This window comes from Microtus ochrogaster, unplaced genomic scaffold (genome assembly GCF_000317375.1).
Source record: "Microtus ochrogaster isolate Prairie Vole_2 unplaced genomic scaffold, MicOch1.0 UNK26, whole genome shotgun sequence".
NCBI classification, from domain to species: Eukaryota; Metazoa; Chordata; class Mammalia; order Rodentia; family Cricetidae; genus Microtus; species Microtus ochrogaster.
The window spans coordinates 47966-62561 of NW_004949124.1; the positions used below are offsets into that span (position 1 = coordinate 47966).

Sequence of the window (14596 nt, forward strand, 5' to 3'; positions counted from 1 at the left end):
TCTCATTGTTTGGAGAGTTTTATTTTAGCTATTTTTTCACACCAAATTGTTCTGGATATTTGTGTCAGACTTATGGCCTAAGACTTTTGTTCCCAACAAGTATTTTCTTAAGTAAAAGGTAGCTGTTTTTCTAGTTCAAACAAACAAATTGAAAAATAAAATAGCTATTTCTGAATTTACCTTATAATATGGCTAGAAAGCTTCACTCGGTCTGTCCACTGGGTGTCGCTGTTGCTACACATCTTAGGCAAGATACGTCCATATCCCTCCCTAATCTTTTAGAGGTTTCGTTTTCCTGTTCTTCCTAAAAAAAAAAAAAAAAAAGTGAGACTTGGTTTTCTTGAAAGTGAATTCCAAAATGCAAAGATACATATTAGAAGAGAATTTGTATCTTCACTAAGTGGGAATTTTTAGAAGTTATAGTCTACAAAAGTATGCTGTATGTCTGTGAGTGGGGGCAAATGTGTTGAGGTCAGAGGACACCTTTCAGGAGTTGGTCATTTCACCGAAGTAGTGATTTACTAGAGTAAGGCGTATAGGGATTTCTTGAAAAATCAAGATTTTAGGGGATAATTTTTTACATGAGCTACTAGGACATCTCTGAAGCAGACTAGGTAGACATTCCCCCAGATAGCCAGGCATCCGTGCTGAGAAATTGTGTCGGTCCTGCCAAAGGACCTGTTCATATGATGTGGAACCAACCTGCTGGACCAGACATAGACTAAGGCTGACTGGGGGAAAGAATTGAAAGCATTTCTCATGTACAGATCTGATTTTCAGGGACCAAATCAAATCTTTCTCCTTAAGCATTTCACAACTTCATTTGTGTTGCATGGGTTCTTCTTGGACTCTGCCCACGTCCTTTTAACAACAGGTTTTAATTGGATCTAGTTGCCCACTGCTTTCATTAATGGCATTTGATTGTGGTTTTTGTTTCTTTTGGGTTTTCTTGATGCAAGATCTCCTGTAGCCCGGGCCAGTCTTGAACTCACTATTGGTGACCTTGAACTGACCCTCCTGCATCTCATTCCCGAGGGCTGAGGTCAAAGGCGCGTGCACCACCAAGTCTTAACTCCTGCCCTTTAAAAGGACCATTGGGTTTAAGTAGAAAAATACATTCATGTAGTGTTCATCACCACATTCAGTGTTCTGTGAGACCTCTCCCTGACTTCCTTATTGTTTCTATCCCTTTCTTATGATGATAAATAGACATGCTCCTTTTGTTGTTCAGTGGCACAGTAATAAGAACTGGCGTGTACCGAAGTGGAACCTGTATAATTCGTCTAATTTATGGCCATAGAGAACAGGTTTAGTAGCAAGTGGAAAGCAGAGATTAAAATGAGACGCGGTGAAGCTTGATACACTTGTAATAGGAAAACGTACAGATTGGGAGAATAATATAGATGGCAACATAGAAAGTATAAAGTAAGAGAAGGGCGCTCAATGTGGCTATTCTGTAACTTTGACTGAATGCTTCTGTGCCCCCCGTTTAATGGTAGAGGCTGCAGTGAACCCTGCACCAGGCAGATGGGAACAAGAGCAGGTGGGGCCTCTAGTGTTACAGCGTCTTTTGCAACAGCTGGCATTGCCCACTCTGGGTGGAGGCTTGTCATCAGGATCTCTCACCCCGTGAGAGCAGCTCCCAGCCCTGGGGTGTCTGAGAGCCTGATGTTTGTCTGGGTCTTCGAAACCTGTTCTTCCTACTTCTACCATCCTTAGTGCTGCTTCTGCTGCTGCCGGCCACCTGACAAAGGCTCAGCCTACTGATTGGCTAAGCTATGCCTCTGCCCTCAGTGTGGGTAAGCTGCTTCAGCTAGGTGTGCTGCCTGTTCTGCTTTTCTTCCTTATTGCACCTCGGGTTGTTCCTCTAAAAGCAAAGATGATTGGAGAAACCTTTTGTTGAGCGACCATGTCCCATCTGGAGAAGGGACATAGAAGAGTGTCTCTGCTTGGCTAAGTAAGCTGAGTACTTCTATCACATGGCCAAAAGAGTGTTTGTACCCATCTGAGCAAACCCTTGTGTTTGCACCAACCATGGCATTGTTACCTTTGCATTAGTCACAGGCCATCAGGAAGTGGTCCCCCTCTGACCAGGTGAAGATGGTTGTAGGGCCATCTAGAGTTCACTAAGGTGATAGGGAAAGACCTCCTGGTACTTTGAAACAATCATGGTTGTGGTTGTACCTTCAGAATCCTGCCCTGTAGTTTTCTCAAGGTATCTGTGGTGTATTTAAGACAGCAAGCCCTGACGTAAGGATGGGTTGGCTAGTGGCTTAACTGACAGTTATTGTGTTTAAGACATCCAGGATAGCAGAGTCCAACAGCTGCCAAGTAGGGTGTCAAATCTCCCCCCCCAGGTGTCCACTTACATAGAGGAAAATGATTATCAGAAGGGATGCTCACATTGATAATCATACCATTAGCAATAATGATGACAACACATTTAATGAAGTGTCTTAACACCTGCTGAGTGGCCCAGACTAGGGAGGGTCTGCAGGAGTTCTCCTGTCTCAAAACTGCTGAAAGAGATGTGAGAAGGGTAGGTTTCATCCGAAAAGTCAAGAAAAAGCTTGGGAATAAAGGTTTGGGTTAGCTGGAACAAGGATCCAAGGATTCTGCATTGGGATATTCAGTCAGAATTATGATTCACCATGAATTCCCTTAGAGAGGAGGAGACAGGTAATGGGTCAGACATATAATCTTGAGGAAATCATGGTTTATGGGACAGGTAAAAAGAGGGGGTAGGAAAAAGGCCAAGAAAACAGTGACATGCAAGTCTAGGTTTAGTGAGAAACATAGTTACTACTATTAAAAATACTAAGCTTGGCCTAAACCTGTCCTCTGCCTGTGGGTATACACAGCCCAGAGCAGCTTCCTTGCACAGTACATGGTACCCTAGCCTGACAAATGAATCATAACGGTGCATCCTTACAACTTAGCAACTCGTAGCCAATCGCAGCTGGTCAGGGCCCTCTCCAGCCAGCCAAGCCTCGGTGCCACCACGCCCTTGTCTCTAGTTGTAAATCTGGCCTGTACTTGTGATGGTCAGGAGCATCCTACATCCTGCACCATTTGGCCTGGAATGCTTTGGGGTTCTAGACCTTTTCTTAATAAAGCTGCTGAACTTAAACAGCTTTGTAATAAGCATTTCAAAAACAAGGAAGGGAATAAGTTGTAGGCTGGGAGATGCCTTATCCTTTCATGCTGTAAAGTCCCTTTCAGGTTTGTAGAATTTTGAGGGCCTTTGTCTTTTTTGTAATCGTCTGAAATACAAAGCTGGGATATGGCTCACTGACACAGTGCTTGCCTTGCATACTCATGGCTGAGTTCAATCCCTGCCACCAGCACTGAGCAGTGCTTACACTGGACTGCTGCAGGAGACACTCTTCTCAGATAGGTCACCTGAGACAAGAGCAGCAGTTTCTGGATCCTCCTCATCCGCCAAATAGCCTGTCTGCAGGTCCCCAGTATGTCCTACATCTCCCTATGGTAGATTGCTCCAAATTATAATGCCATTCAGGATCCTAAGGGACATCTCCTACCGTCTATCCAAAGAGTTTGAAGCTTTTAAGTTCTCTTCCTTAAGGATCAAATGGGCCTGCCTAAGGATATTCTGAGTACAAAGCAGCCTAAAGACAGGATAGTTGCATGGGTTGTTTTAAAATCACTCGAATGTTCTATGATGACTATCAAAAATATATTGGGTAAACCAGGTGTGCTGGTTTCACACCTTAGTCACAGCCCCCTGAACACATGGGCAGGCAGCTCTCTTGTGAGTTCCAGGCCATCCAAGGCTACATAGTGAGACTTCTACAAACAAACAAACAAACATATTGGCTGAAACTTCTTTTGTATTCAGTTATTCTTAAGCTGGAGACAGCTAAGACCATTTAAAGTCAAATGCACCATCAAACATTTAGTTCCACCTCAGCCAATGCTCATTCCGCCTGCTAACAAACAATAAAATTACTTAAATTTGTGTTGAACTATTATCCAAAAAAAAAAAAAAAACCTGGCGAGATGGCTCAATGGCTAAGAGCACTGCCTACTTTTCCAAAGATGCTGAGTTCAATTCCCAGCAACCACAATGGTGGCTCAGAACCATTTGTAATGAGATCTTGTGCCCTCTTGAAGAAAAGACCTGGTCAGTCATCCTCATCAACTTAGACGATGAAACCCAATATGGACAAGTTCAACAGAACTGCCATATATGGACTGCCCATGCATGCTTCAGCATTGGCAGGGCATAAATTTCATTTTCATTCATTATGCATAAACGGAAAAGCTTACAGGTAAAGGCAGAGGTACTGCACCCTAGACTAAGTTCCTTCCAGAGAACATAACCTGCATGGCCTTGTGGGGTAGAAATCAACTCTGAAAGTCACTTTAGACATGGAGAAATAAGAATGGTGGTGTCAGGTACTAAAAAGAAAATGATGTGTTTTTCAAAACTTGGGATTTTTTTTTCTCAATTCTACTAGTACTCCCTATCCTCTGTGTGTGTTTGTGAGTGTGGCGGGGGGGGGGTGCAGTTTATAATAAAGATAAATATGTCTTTCCCTTGAAATTTTTTAGAACTAGAAATGTCTAAAAAAAGTTTTTAAATGTTTTATCTGGAGTCAATATTTTTTAAAAAATCTTGTTATATTGCATTATCATACTGTGCAATAGAAACTTAAATAAAAAGACTATTTAGACAAAGTTTTGATGTAATTGCTGGCTGGTAAATTCTGAGGAATTATCATGAGAATCATCTTCTGCACAGTCATCAAGTATTAGTACCACTATTTCCTGAATTAAATCCAGGTGGCTTTGAATACCTAGTTCAATTTGTAAGGATATTTCATTTGTATTTTAATAAATAAAGCTTATCTGAAGTTCATAGAGTAAAAAAAAAAAAAAAAAAGTACTCTGCCCCCAGGCACACCCAACTCCTTTGTAGTCTTAGGTGTGGGGAAACACTGCCACCTTGCTGGTTTTGTTACTTCCTCCCTAACTAGTCCACAGGCTCCTTTAAAAGTATTTGTCCACATAACCATGAAGTTGCTACCATAGTTAAGTGATTTAGGGTTCACTCACTGTTGTCATGGTGTAACATATAGTTCACATTTCAATTTTCCTCATTACCATAGAAAATCCGATTTATTTCATGTTTGACACAGAATATAACCATGGTCCCTAACATTGCATTCGGATATGGCATTTGATCAGAACTCCCCCCCCCCCAAACCCCCTTCCTTAGATTTTGTGGTGTTTTGTTTTTGAAGTGCTCAGGCCAGTTGCTAATTGAAATGCTGAGGTGATGTTTCTCCTGTGCTCCCCCAGATGAACGCCTGACACCTCCATTCTCAGTGGACACACATCCCATGTGACTGCCACTAAGACTAGGGGATGAAATGCAGGAACTGTTTTCATCCACGTGCCCCCTAGTTCCACCCAGCTGAGTCTGATGCAACCAGAAGAAACGTACATCAAGAGAAGTCTCTTGAAAATGAAGGCGGTTCCTGTGCTTGCTTACCTTCTCTTGTTCTAAAACCCAGCCCGGTTGGCAGTGCATGGCACTCTTTAATTTTGAAAGCTAGTTTCTCTTTTCCTCCTGTCTCACTGTAAAAAGCTAAATTCTTTTAGCCTTCTAAACAGATTTCTGCTTTGGCCTATTTACATGTGTACAATAAATAGATTTTTTTTCTCTAAACTAATTCATATTTTACACATTCAGTTCCTTCGTCTTGACCACCTAATTTCAAGTAGGAAGAAGAGACAAGTGTAGACTAGAAGGAGAAGGAGATGATTCTCATCATATGATTCTTAAGCATTCTCATTTATATCTTCTTAAAGTAACTTTTGATACAAATTTTAATTAAATAATGCTCTCTGAAGTCACTGAAACTGATGAAATGTCTTTTTTTTTTTGCATGAAGAAACTGAATAGATGTATCTATCTATAGATGTCTCCTATCAAAGCATCTGACATGTCCTAGATCCCCTGACTATAGAGAGTAGAGAAGGGGTCCAAGTTCAGTATAAGTTGCATTCCAAAGGTATGCTCTACAAATAGTTTGTTAAGTTTTATCTTGGTCAATCCAGAATCTTTCGAGTTTCCTGTCCCAGTTAACAGTTTGGTGTTCTTATCCCAGGAGTCTGCCTTCATTTTCTGACAGCAAAGCTCGTAGACATTCCAAAAGATGTTACTATGGAAGTCTGGAGACACTGCTGGGGAGCCAGACCTTCAACAAAAGGCTTCAAATGCCGATTGCAGCTGCTCTGGATTAAGCAGATGAATGAAGAATCAATGGAAATAGCTAATATGCCCTGACCTACCTAATTCACTGTGAAGACTTTGGCTTTACCCTTCCTTTTAAAGGGAATAGCGACAAGGTACTATGCAGTACTCCCAAGTGTGGGGCCAGCCTGGGCTACCTAGAAAATTATAAGCCATCCTTGGCTACACGGTGAGACCCTATCTCCCTGGTTAACCATAGAATGACACCCCGTTCAAGGAAATAAAAGTGAGGCTGGAGAGATGACTCGGGGGGTTAAGAGCACTGGTTGTTCTTCCAAAGGAATCAGGTTCAATTCCCAGCTAGCACTACAAGGGTAGCTCCAGGTCCAGGGGATCCAGCGCCCTCTTCTGGCCTCTATGGGCACTGCATGCATGTGGTGCACTTGCATACATGTATGTAAAAACAGTCATACACACAGAAAATAAGACTTTTCTTTAAAAAGAAGAAAATCAAGGTGACAATGTACTACAAAAAAAGAGGTCTGGAGGAAGAAACATCTTTGTTTTTCTTTGCCATGGCCTTGTCTATTTTATTGACTCTGGGAAATTGATGAAGTCATCATTAAAGTCACTACTGGTTGTAAGTCAACAGTATAATCAGATTGTGAAGCAGTTCTTTATGGACTACGGTTCCTCTTCAGTGCACTAATAGCCTTCATGTTTGCACAGTGCCCAGGCAAACACATGCTACATACACACATAGAACACACGGAATATTATTTTTTTTTGCTTGTGTTTTATTTTTCATTAAAGGTACATTTTTGTTTCCTTATCATGGGAAGACTGGAAATACAAAATTCCTTATGTATATGAAAACTCTTAAATATCCAAGCCAAATGGCAAGTGAACTAACTCCTCTGAAAAGAAATATAAAAAGTCCAACCTTCTTTAACGGGTTTCTGTCTGATCTTTTCTCCAGAACAGTTTCCTGTATTTAAGTTACCATTTTCTGCTTTAATTTGTTAACATGCATTTAGCTGTATGTATGACTAGTAACAGATAGTGTATATACACAGATCCGACAGCACTGCCCTCGGAGGCGCTTGACACTGTTAAATCAGTTCGTTTCCAGCTTAATCTCAGCTCCTATGAATGACTTGACTTACTCTTCAGTATTCCCAGTCCAGAACCTTTCCCATTCCAGAGCCGCTGGAGCACATTACATCAGCTCTGCCAAAGTTTGAAGACCCTGGAACTGGGGCTGGAGAGATCGTTCAGTGGTGAAGAGCACTGACTGCTCTTCCAGAGGACCCGGGCTCAGTTCCCAACCCACACGGTACCTAAAAATACCAGAACCACTTAGCTTTCATGACCTCATGCTCCCGGTCTCTAAGGACCAGAGCAGAACCACCAGTTAGTTTTTACATCGGATACATACACAGTAGTCCTCCAGTGTGGACCAGGGTACTTCTGTGAAAGACTGGTCAGTGGGCACCAGATGGTCCCCTCAGTGACAGACTCAACCACCTCAATTTTTCTTAGACAGAATCTTGCTAAGTTTCCTAGACTGACCTCAGACTTGAGGGTCATCCTACCCTTGCCCTAAGCGGAAAGACAGAGGTGTGTAACCCCATCCCAGCTTTGTCTCCATCTCTAAGCATCAAAAATCACTATCATAAGATACACATCCAAAGGAAGACATCTAAATGATTAATATTTTAAACTCATAACTAAAATATCAATCCAGAGTTGAAGCTTATGGTAATTTTTCTTTCTGTGAATATTCTTTTAACTGTGGGTGAGAACTTATTAGGAAGAAATTAAGTTACCTTTGCATCCTGAAGTTATCTAAAACAAAAACCTTCAGGCTGCTTTTGGCTTTCCAAGCTGGTGTTCTCCTTTTCACCTAGAAATTCAGTAGGGTTGGTTTGCTTGTTTTTCGTTGGTTGGTTTTTTGGTTTTGTTTTCTACTAAATTTTATCCCTCGGAACTTGATTTGATGTCATAATTAGCATTCTATTTTGGGAATCCTCAGAAAGATTGGGAACACAATTAGGTGTCCAGGCATACAATTTTTTTTTTCCCACTGTATCTAGTAGGACTACTAGGGGAGCTTGGGGGCTGTGATTCTCCTTAGTGAGGCAGGATTGGTGAGACCTAGGCAATACACACATGTGGCATTACACACCACAGCCACTGTGTGGTAAGACAGTTGAAATAGCACACAGCTAACTGGCATCAGAGGAATCACTGCTTTCCAGAGTCTGAAGAATGCCTTTGTCCCTCAGAGAAACTTCAAGTCCCGGTCCCATCTAAAAGGTACACAAAAGGAGCTCAGTCTCAAAGCCTTATGAAGCACCCCTACACACACACACACACACACACACACACACACACACACACCGATTTATAAAAATAACGTTATCCAAAAGGGCCAAGTTTTGAATTTAGAGAGCGGATATCACACACATGCGCCGGAGCTTGCCTTCCCAGTGTATAAACGGCTTTAGAGAGGTGTGAGAAACTGCCCACTACAAATAACAGTGTTTGTGGCATCTCAGCAGGGGCAGAGTGTGGGAAATAAATAGTTCAGAGTCGGAATAAATCCTCTGTCCTGTAGTCCAGTCATGGAGATCCCAGGATGACAGGAAGCTGTGAACATGTGCGCATCTCTTTTCCAGACCGCTCCCAGAGCTGGAAGTGCTTCCCATAGCTTTTCTTTTCCCCAAAGCTGACATGATTGCCTTTAGTATCCCCAGCTTGATCTCAGCCATCCTGCAAGACAAACCAAAGCCTGTTCATAGTTGGGTCTCATTTAACAAAAGCAGGGTGTTCCTAAAATGCTGTTTTCCAGATGACTGGTGAAGGAAGACCTCAATGACCAGTCCTCGTAGTTTCCATATCTAGGAGGGAATTAAAAGATCATAGAGTCAAACAGTTAGGGCCTGAGCCTGTGATCCCCGCTACCTTAGAATCAGAGGAGGATCCCTTGAGCCCAGGAATTGGAGGCTAGTCCCAGGCAACCTAGTGTGACTCCGTGTCACAAAAATAAATTTAAAAACAAAAACAAGACAAAACAATGGAAGGTATCAGAAAGATGGGCCAGTGTTTTAAAGTGCTTGCTGCACAATCATGAGAAGTAGAGCTTGAAATTGAGCAGCCCTGCAGCAAGCTAGATGTCCTGGGAAGCCCTGTAACTGCAGCTCTGAGATGGTGGTGGAAGAGACAAGAAGACTGGACTGCTGGAGCTACCTAACTCCCAGCCTAGCAGAGGAAAACGTGACCTCGAGATTCAGAGATAGACCCCCCGCTAAAATAGAAAAACAATAAAATAAAAAGGGGAGAGGAGAGGGAGAGAGAGAGGAAGCCACCTAACACCCATTTCTGACCTCCGCGCCTGCACCTAGGCACGTGTGCACAGGTGCACATATTCATACACACATACATGAAATACTCAGACACAAACAAACGAATTCTAAAGAGAACCAGATCATTCACTCAGCACACGGACGTCTTACTCTGTGAGCCTAGAGTTCATATACAGTACACGAGGTGTTCCTGTTGGGTGCTACACGAAACATTGGTCCCTCCTTTAAAATGCTCCTTGTTCGAATGTTTCCATCTCAAAAATTCTTTCTATAACATATAGAAGGGCACTTAGAAGATGTAGGTACATATATATATATATATATATGTATATGTTTGACTTTCTGTAGGTACACTGTATATTCATACAGTATGAATTTGATTTACCAATAATTGCATTACTTTACAGATTAGGCGTATTTGATGTCCCCAAATCTATTTTTCTTAATACACCATAGACTGTTGACTTTTGAATTATCTCCCTCTTGAATCGGTTTATAATTTCAGCAGATTCTAACATTTCATGTGCATGCCAGTTTACTTAGGGTGACCCGGATGTGACTCTTGGGTGACAGAGCCCACTTTATAGAACCTTCTAGGCTCCACATCTTGGATTACCACCCCCTCTTTTTTTCTGCAACACCATTAAGTGCCTCTGTTTTAGCACAGGCAAGAATCTAACTCTCTGTTCACATGTCTTCCCTGAGTTTGAGCCCGACTCTGGCTTGGGAAATGAAGCTAATGTGTAGTGCACTGGTCTTTGAACATATGCAACAGTTACGGGTCCCTGATGCACCATTGCAATATAGACATGACTTCCTCACGTTGCAGAATTCTATTTTCATTTTCTGCATGGCGAAACAGACCCAAGGGATGAGAAATCATCATTCAGGGGTCCAATAACTAGCTAGTAGCTCTCAAAGGGCTGCATCTTGATTTCCAGTCATACTGCTTTGGAAGTCATGAGGTTATTGTCCAGAGCCACCATGCCCATATCAGCACCCTCGGTCTCCTCCTTTCTGATGCTAGCTGTGGTTTCACAGCACTGACCTCACCATCCTGTTTGGCTTCATCTTGCCCTTCATCCTGGTCAGGTTCATACGCGGTGCCTCGGTCTACAACATCCACACCAGGCTGTGCCACGGGCTTCTCGTTTTCCCACTTGGCAAAACCTTTGTCCTTAGCTGCTTTGTCATGGAACTTGGATTTCATTTTGGGGAATGTGTGGGACCCCGAGTCTCCCCAGCCAGCCTCTGACCACACAGGTTCTGTCTGGGTAGCTTGACTAGTGGTGGCTCGCTGTAGCCTCACGGAGATTTTACGAGAAGAGCCCGTGACCAGTGTGATGGCTCTGCTGTCCAGGTCCCGGTGTCCAGCAGTGACCCCAGGAAACTCAAACACTTCATCCTGCACTAGAAGGAAGAGGAGAGTGATTGTTACCTGACGTCAGTCTGTGCAATAGCAAACCATCACTGTTAGTAAAGATGCCAGGAATCTGATATGCAAGGTCTCAGAGGAACCGGCGCGAGCTAGAATTAAAATATCAGCAGGTGAGCATGTTAGTGAGTTCACCAAAAAAGCCAAAGAATTAAGGGGTTAGCATTCCGAGAACTCTAAGAAAGCAACTAGCCTCGCTGCTTATAGGACTCAGACCCTAAGTAGACACAGAACACAGATGACAGACAGGTGTGGAGAGACACCATGGCAGTGAAGAACATAGAGATGCTTACCTGGGGGCAAGGCTGGGCTTCCAGGCAGTGACCCAGGATTGCTGCCCAGCGAAGGTGCCCGGGCAAGTCTCCTGCAGGCCAGAACCAGGAGGTCTTTGCACTGTTTGTGACAGTTGGCTCCACAGTCTGCAAAGATCCCAAAGGTGCCACAGATGAGTGTGAAGCCAGCATGCGTGTCTGACCCTCCCCTCCCCCACATCTGGATTTCAGGGATGAAGTTGGGAAGTTTAGAGCCTTCTTCCAGCACACATTAACCCTTCAGCTTCCATTGTCCCAAGAGACCCAAGTTCTCCATCCGGCCAAGAGAGCATGTACGTTTTAATCCGACAGATTTATTTCCTACCCCAAATGTCCGTGTCTTAACAGGTATTACCTTTGCATTTGTAGCCTTGTTTGATTATGCCCCAGAGCTGAAACAGAAGACAAAGGAATGTCAGAACATGGGAAGAGAAGCCTAGAAAGAAAACAAAGCCATGGAGAAGGAAGCTCTGGGAAGTTGGGTGACTGGCAGCTCACAAACAGGATGTAGCTGCTCTGGACACCCTTCCTGTGGAAGAGGAGCCTTCTCCCAGCCCCTTCAGCTGTGGTGACAGTTTCCCTTTTCTTTCTCAGAGCCAACTGGTAGTTGGCATGGAAAATTAGAATTAGTAAGTTGATATGTTGTTCAGATGTCAGCGACTCTGAAGCCACATGTAGAAGAAAGTGGACCAGCCGGCCTTCCTGTCTTCCTTTATGATCCGGGCTGCTTTGGCGCCCCCTGCAGGAGCTGTAGCAGTCTCAGCGTGCACTTACTAACTCGCCAGATAAAGAATGGGCGACTGATCTTCTGCATCAGGTCTGCAGCAAGGCTGCGGGAGGTGTCACAAAGCCTCCTACTCTGCCAGCCAAGGACATGGTGACTTTCACGAAGTTAGCTAGTAGGAAGTGACTGCTAAATAAAAGCTACAGGCGTTAGGAAGAACATAGTTGCTATAAAAGACCTCAACACACCAGAATAAAAATCAGACTATAAGCACCATACTAAAGCTCCACATTGTAAAGCTGAAACTAAGCGTTTTATATGACCCTCCCAGGAACTAGAAGAAACAACAGCCATATTCTCCCTAAATGGTCAGTTTCAATTTGTCGCCTGTCAAGTTGGGATCTTAGGCCCCAGGCCCTTGAATCTATCCCAGCCCCCAGGCCTGGTCTGGACTCCAAATCCCAGCAGGCCAGGTCCTGACCCCCCTCCCCGGGTATTTAAATGATCTCCCAAAAGAGGAACCTTTTTCTTCCTCCCAGTGGTCAGTGGTTGCGTTTTGCGCAGGTTCCCGGTTCCCTCTCGGAGCCACCCGAGAGCACAGAACTCCCATTAAACCTGGATATTTCTTAATTTGGCTTGTTTTGATTTGGCTTGATTGGGAATTTTGCATCGGCAGGGAGCTCATGTTAGGAAATATTCCTAACATCACCCACACCTTAATCCTTAAATAGGAAGGTGGAGGAAACTCACGCTCTCAGTTTCCTTCTCTTTTTGATTTCGACAGGTTCTCCTATGGAGGCCAGGCTTGTCTCGAACTCCCAATCCTCCTGCCTCAGCCTCACAAGCATTGAAATTACAAGCATGTGCCTTCATGCCTGGCTTATTTTTCTATTATCCCCTCTCCACGCCTCCCCCTTCATGCAGAGGCAAAGACCAGGCTGCTGTGGCTCCAGCTTCTCCCTGTCTGGAAAACCTAATTCTGTTCTGTGGAATGACATGGTGCCTGGTTTTAGAATCTAAAATTGCACAATCTACAACCTTTTACTGGAACTGTAATTTTGTCCTTTGACACGACAAATGCCTTCGGTTCAATGAGGGAGGTGTTTGCAAGTCAGTCTTGGCTGTGGGGTAACGTCCTGGCAGAAGCGAAGATATTCTAAAGAGATCCACATTCCCTTCCCTTGCCCCCTCAAGCTATTGAATGAAGCAATGGTCCGTCCCCCCCCCCCCCCTCCCCCCCCAAGCAATTTAAAAAAAAAAAGGGCCCCCCCCCCCCCCCCCCCCAGAACTGGGACTTCCAGCAATCTCATACCCAGAGAAGGAAAAGGTTGAAGTCTTAGGCCAGCAAGAGGAGGGGCTTGTTTCCCTCCAAGAATTCCCACAATTCTCTGACAGCTTCTCAGATCACCTGACAGGAGAGCCTGGAGCAATGGGTCAGAACTGAGCCAAGCCACACTTCCACGAGGACAGCTTGGTCAAGTATCTCCTTGCTCTATTTAAGCCTAAACCTGAAGTGTCCGAAGACAGACTTGCTGCGGCTCTTTATTTGTTCCTCTTCTCATTCTGGCCACGTTGAATAGCCTTTTATTTGTCTAGTTGGCATCTTGAGGTCAGGAGGCTAAGCCTAGCTTGGTGGGTGGGGCTCCTGGGTCTGAGGTTTCAACCCTAACAACTCCAGTAACAGTGGGAGCTTCCCCCTCCTCGTAGCTCTTAACACTGTGAGGAAGGTGCCCTTGCCCTGTCCTTCCTCCTACCTTCTCATAACATTTGCCCGGGGCAGCAGGGACACCTGCACATTCAGCATTAGGCTCAGCTCCTTTTAGTTTAGGCTTAAGATGGGAAAACCTCATTAATGGGTTAGGTGCTTGTTGCTTGCTTAATAAATTGATGCTGAGCCGGGCAGTGGTGGCGCATGCCTTTAATCCCAGCATTCGGGAGGCAGAGGCAGGCAGATCTCTGGGAGTTCAAGGCCAGCCTGGTCTACAAGAGCTAGTTCCGGGACAGGCTCCAAAGCTACAGAGAAACCCTGTCTCAAAAAGCCAAAATAAATAATAAATAGATAAATATTGATTCTGAAAGGAGTGGGGCCAGCGGCCTCCTGAGCCAAGTGGGAACTCTGTTCACAATGCCCCTGAGGACAGGCATCCGGCCCCGATAACAAAAGCTTTTGCCAATGCTGAGTGATGTAAGGGCAAGAGGGTGGCTGCCCCTTTCTCTCATGAAGACAAGGAAATTCTGCCAGGGGAACCCAGAGATTCCTTTGACCCTTCATAGTGCCAAGATCTTCTAGAACACAGTAAAATGCAAATGCCTTCTGGCAGGGCTACAGTTTGCCTCTGGGAAGGAAAGATTTCTCTACCAGAGACAGACAGGTCGGCTCGTAGTAGAGTACCACAGGAGACCAGATGGGGGCAGAAAAGGGAAGAGGGTGGTCAGGTTAGTTACAGGTCTCAGGAGCCCAGGAAGCTTTAAAAGTTATCTATGGCGGGGAGGAGGCAGAAATCCTTAATAAATAAATAAATTTAAAAAAAAAAA

General features: G+C 44.2%; 1 protein-coding gene across 3 annotated transcripts in view; it reads right to left on the reverse strand.

Annotated features, from left to right (window-relative positions):
* Positions 1–7002: 7002 nt before the first annotated feature.
* Positions 7003–14596, reverse strand: part of Rasgrp3 (RAS guanyl releasing protein 3) — a 99835-nt gene continuing 92241 nt past the window's right edge. For all 3 annotated transcript variants that reach the window (XM_005367926.3, XM_026789678.1, XM_026789679.1), the window contains 4 exons: positions 11693–11729; positions 11320–11445; positions 10640–11001; positions 7003–8998 (listed from right to left, as the gene is read on the reverse strand). In XM_005367926.3, the coding sequence (XP_005367983.1) occupies positions 8990–8998; positions 10640–11001; positions 11320–11445; positions 11693–11729 (534 nt within the window). In that variant the 3' untranslated portion in view covers positions 7003–8989. The remainder of the gene's footprint in view (positions 8999–10639; positions 11002–11319; positions 11446–11692; positions 11730–14596) is intronic.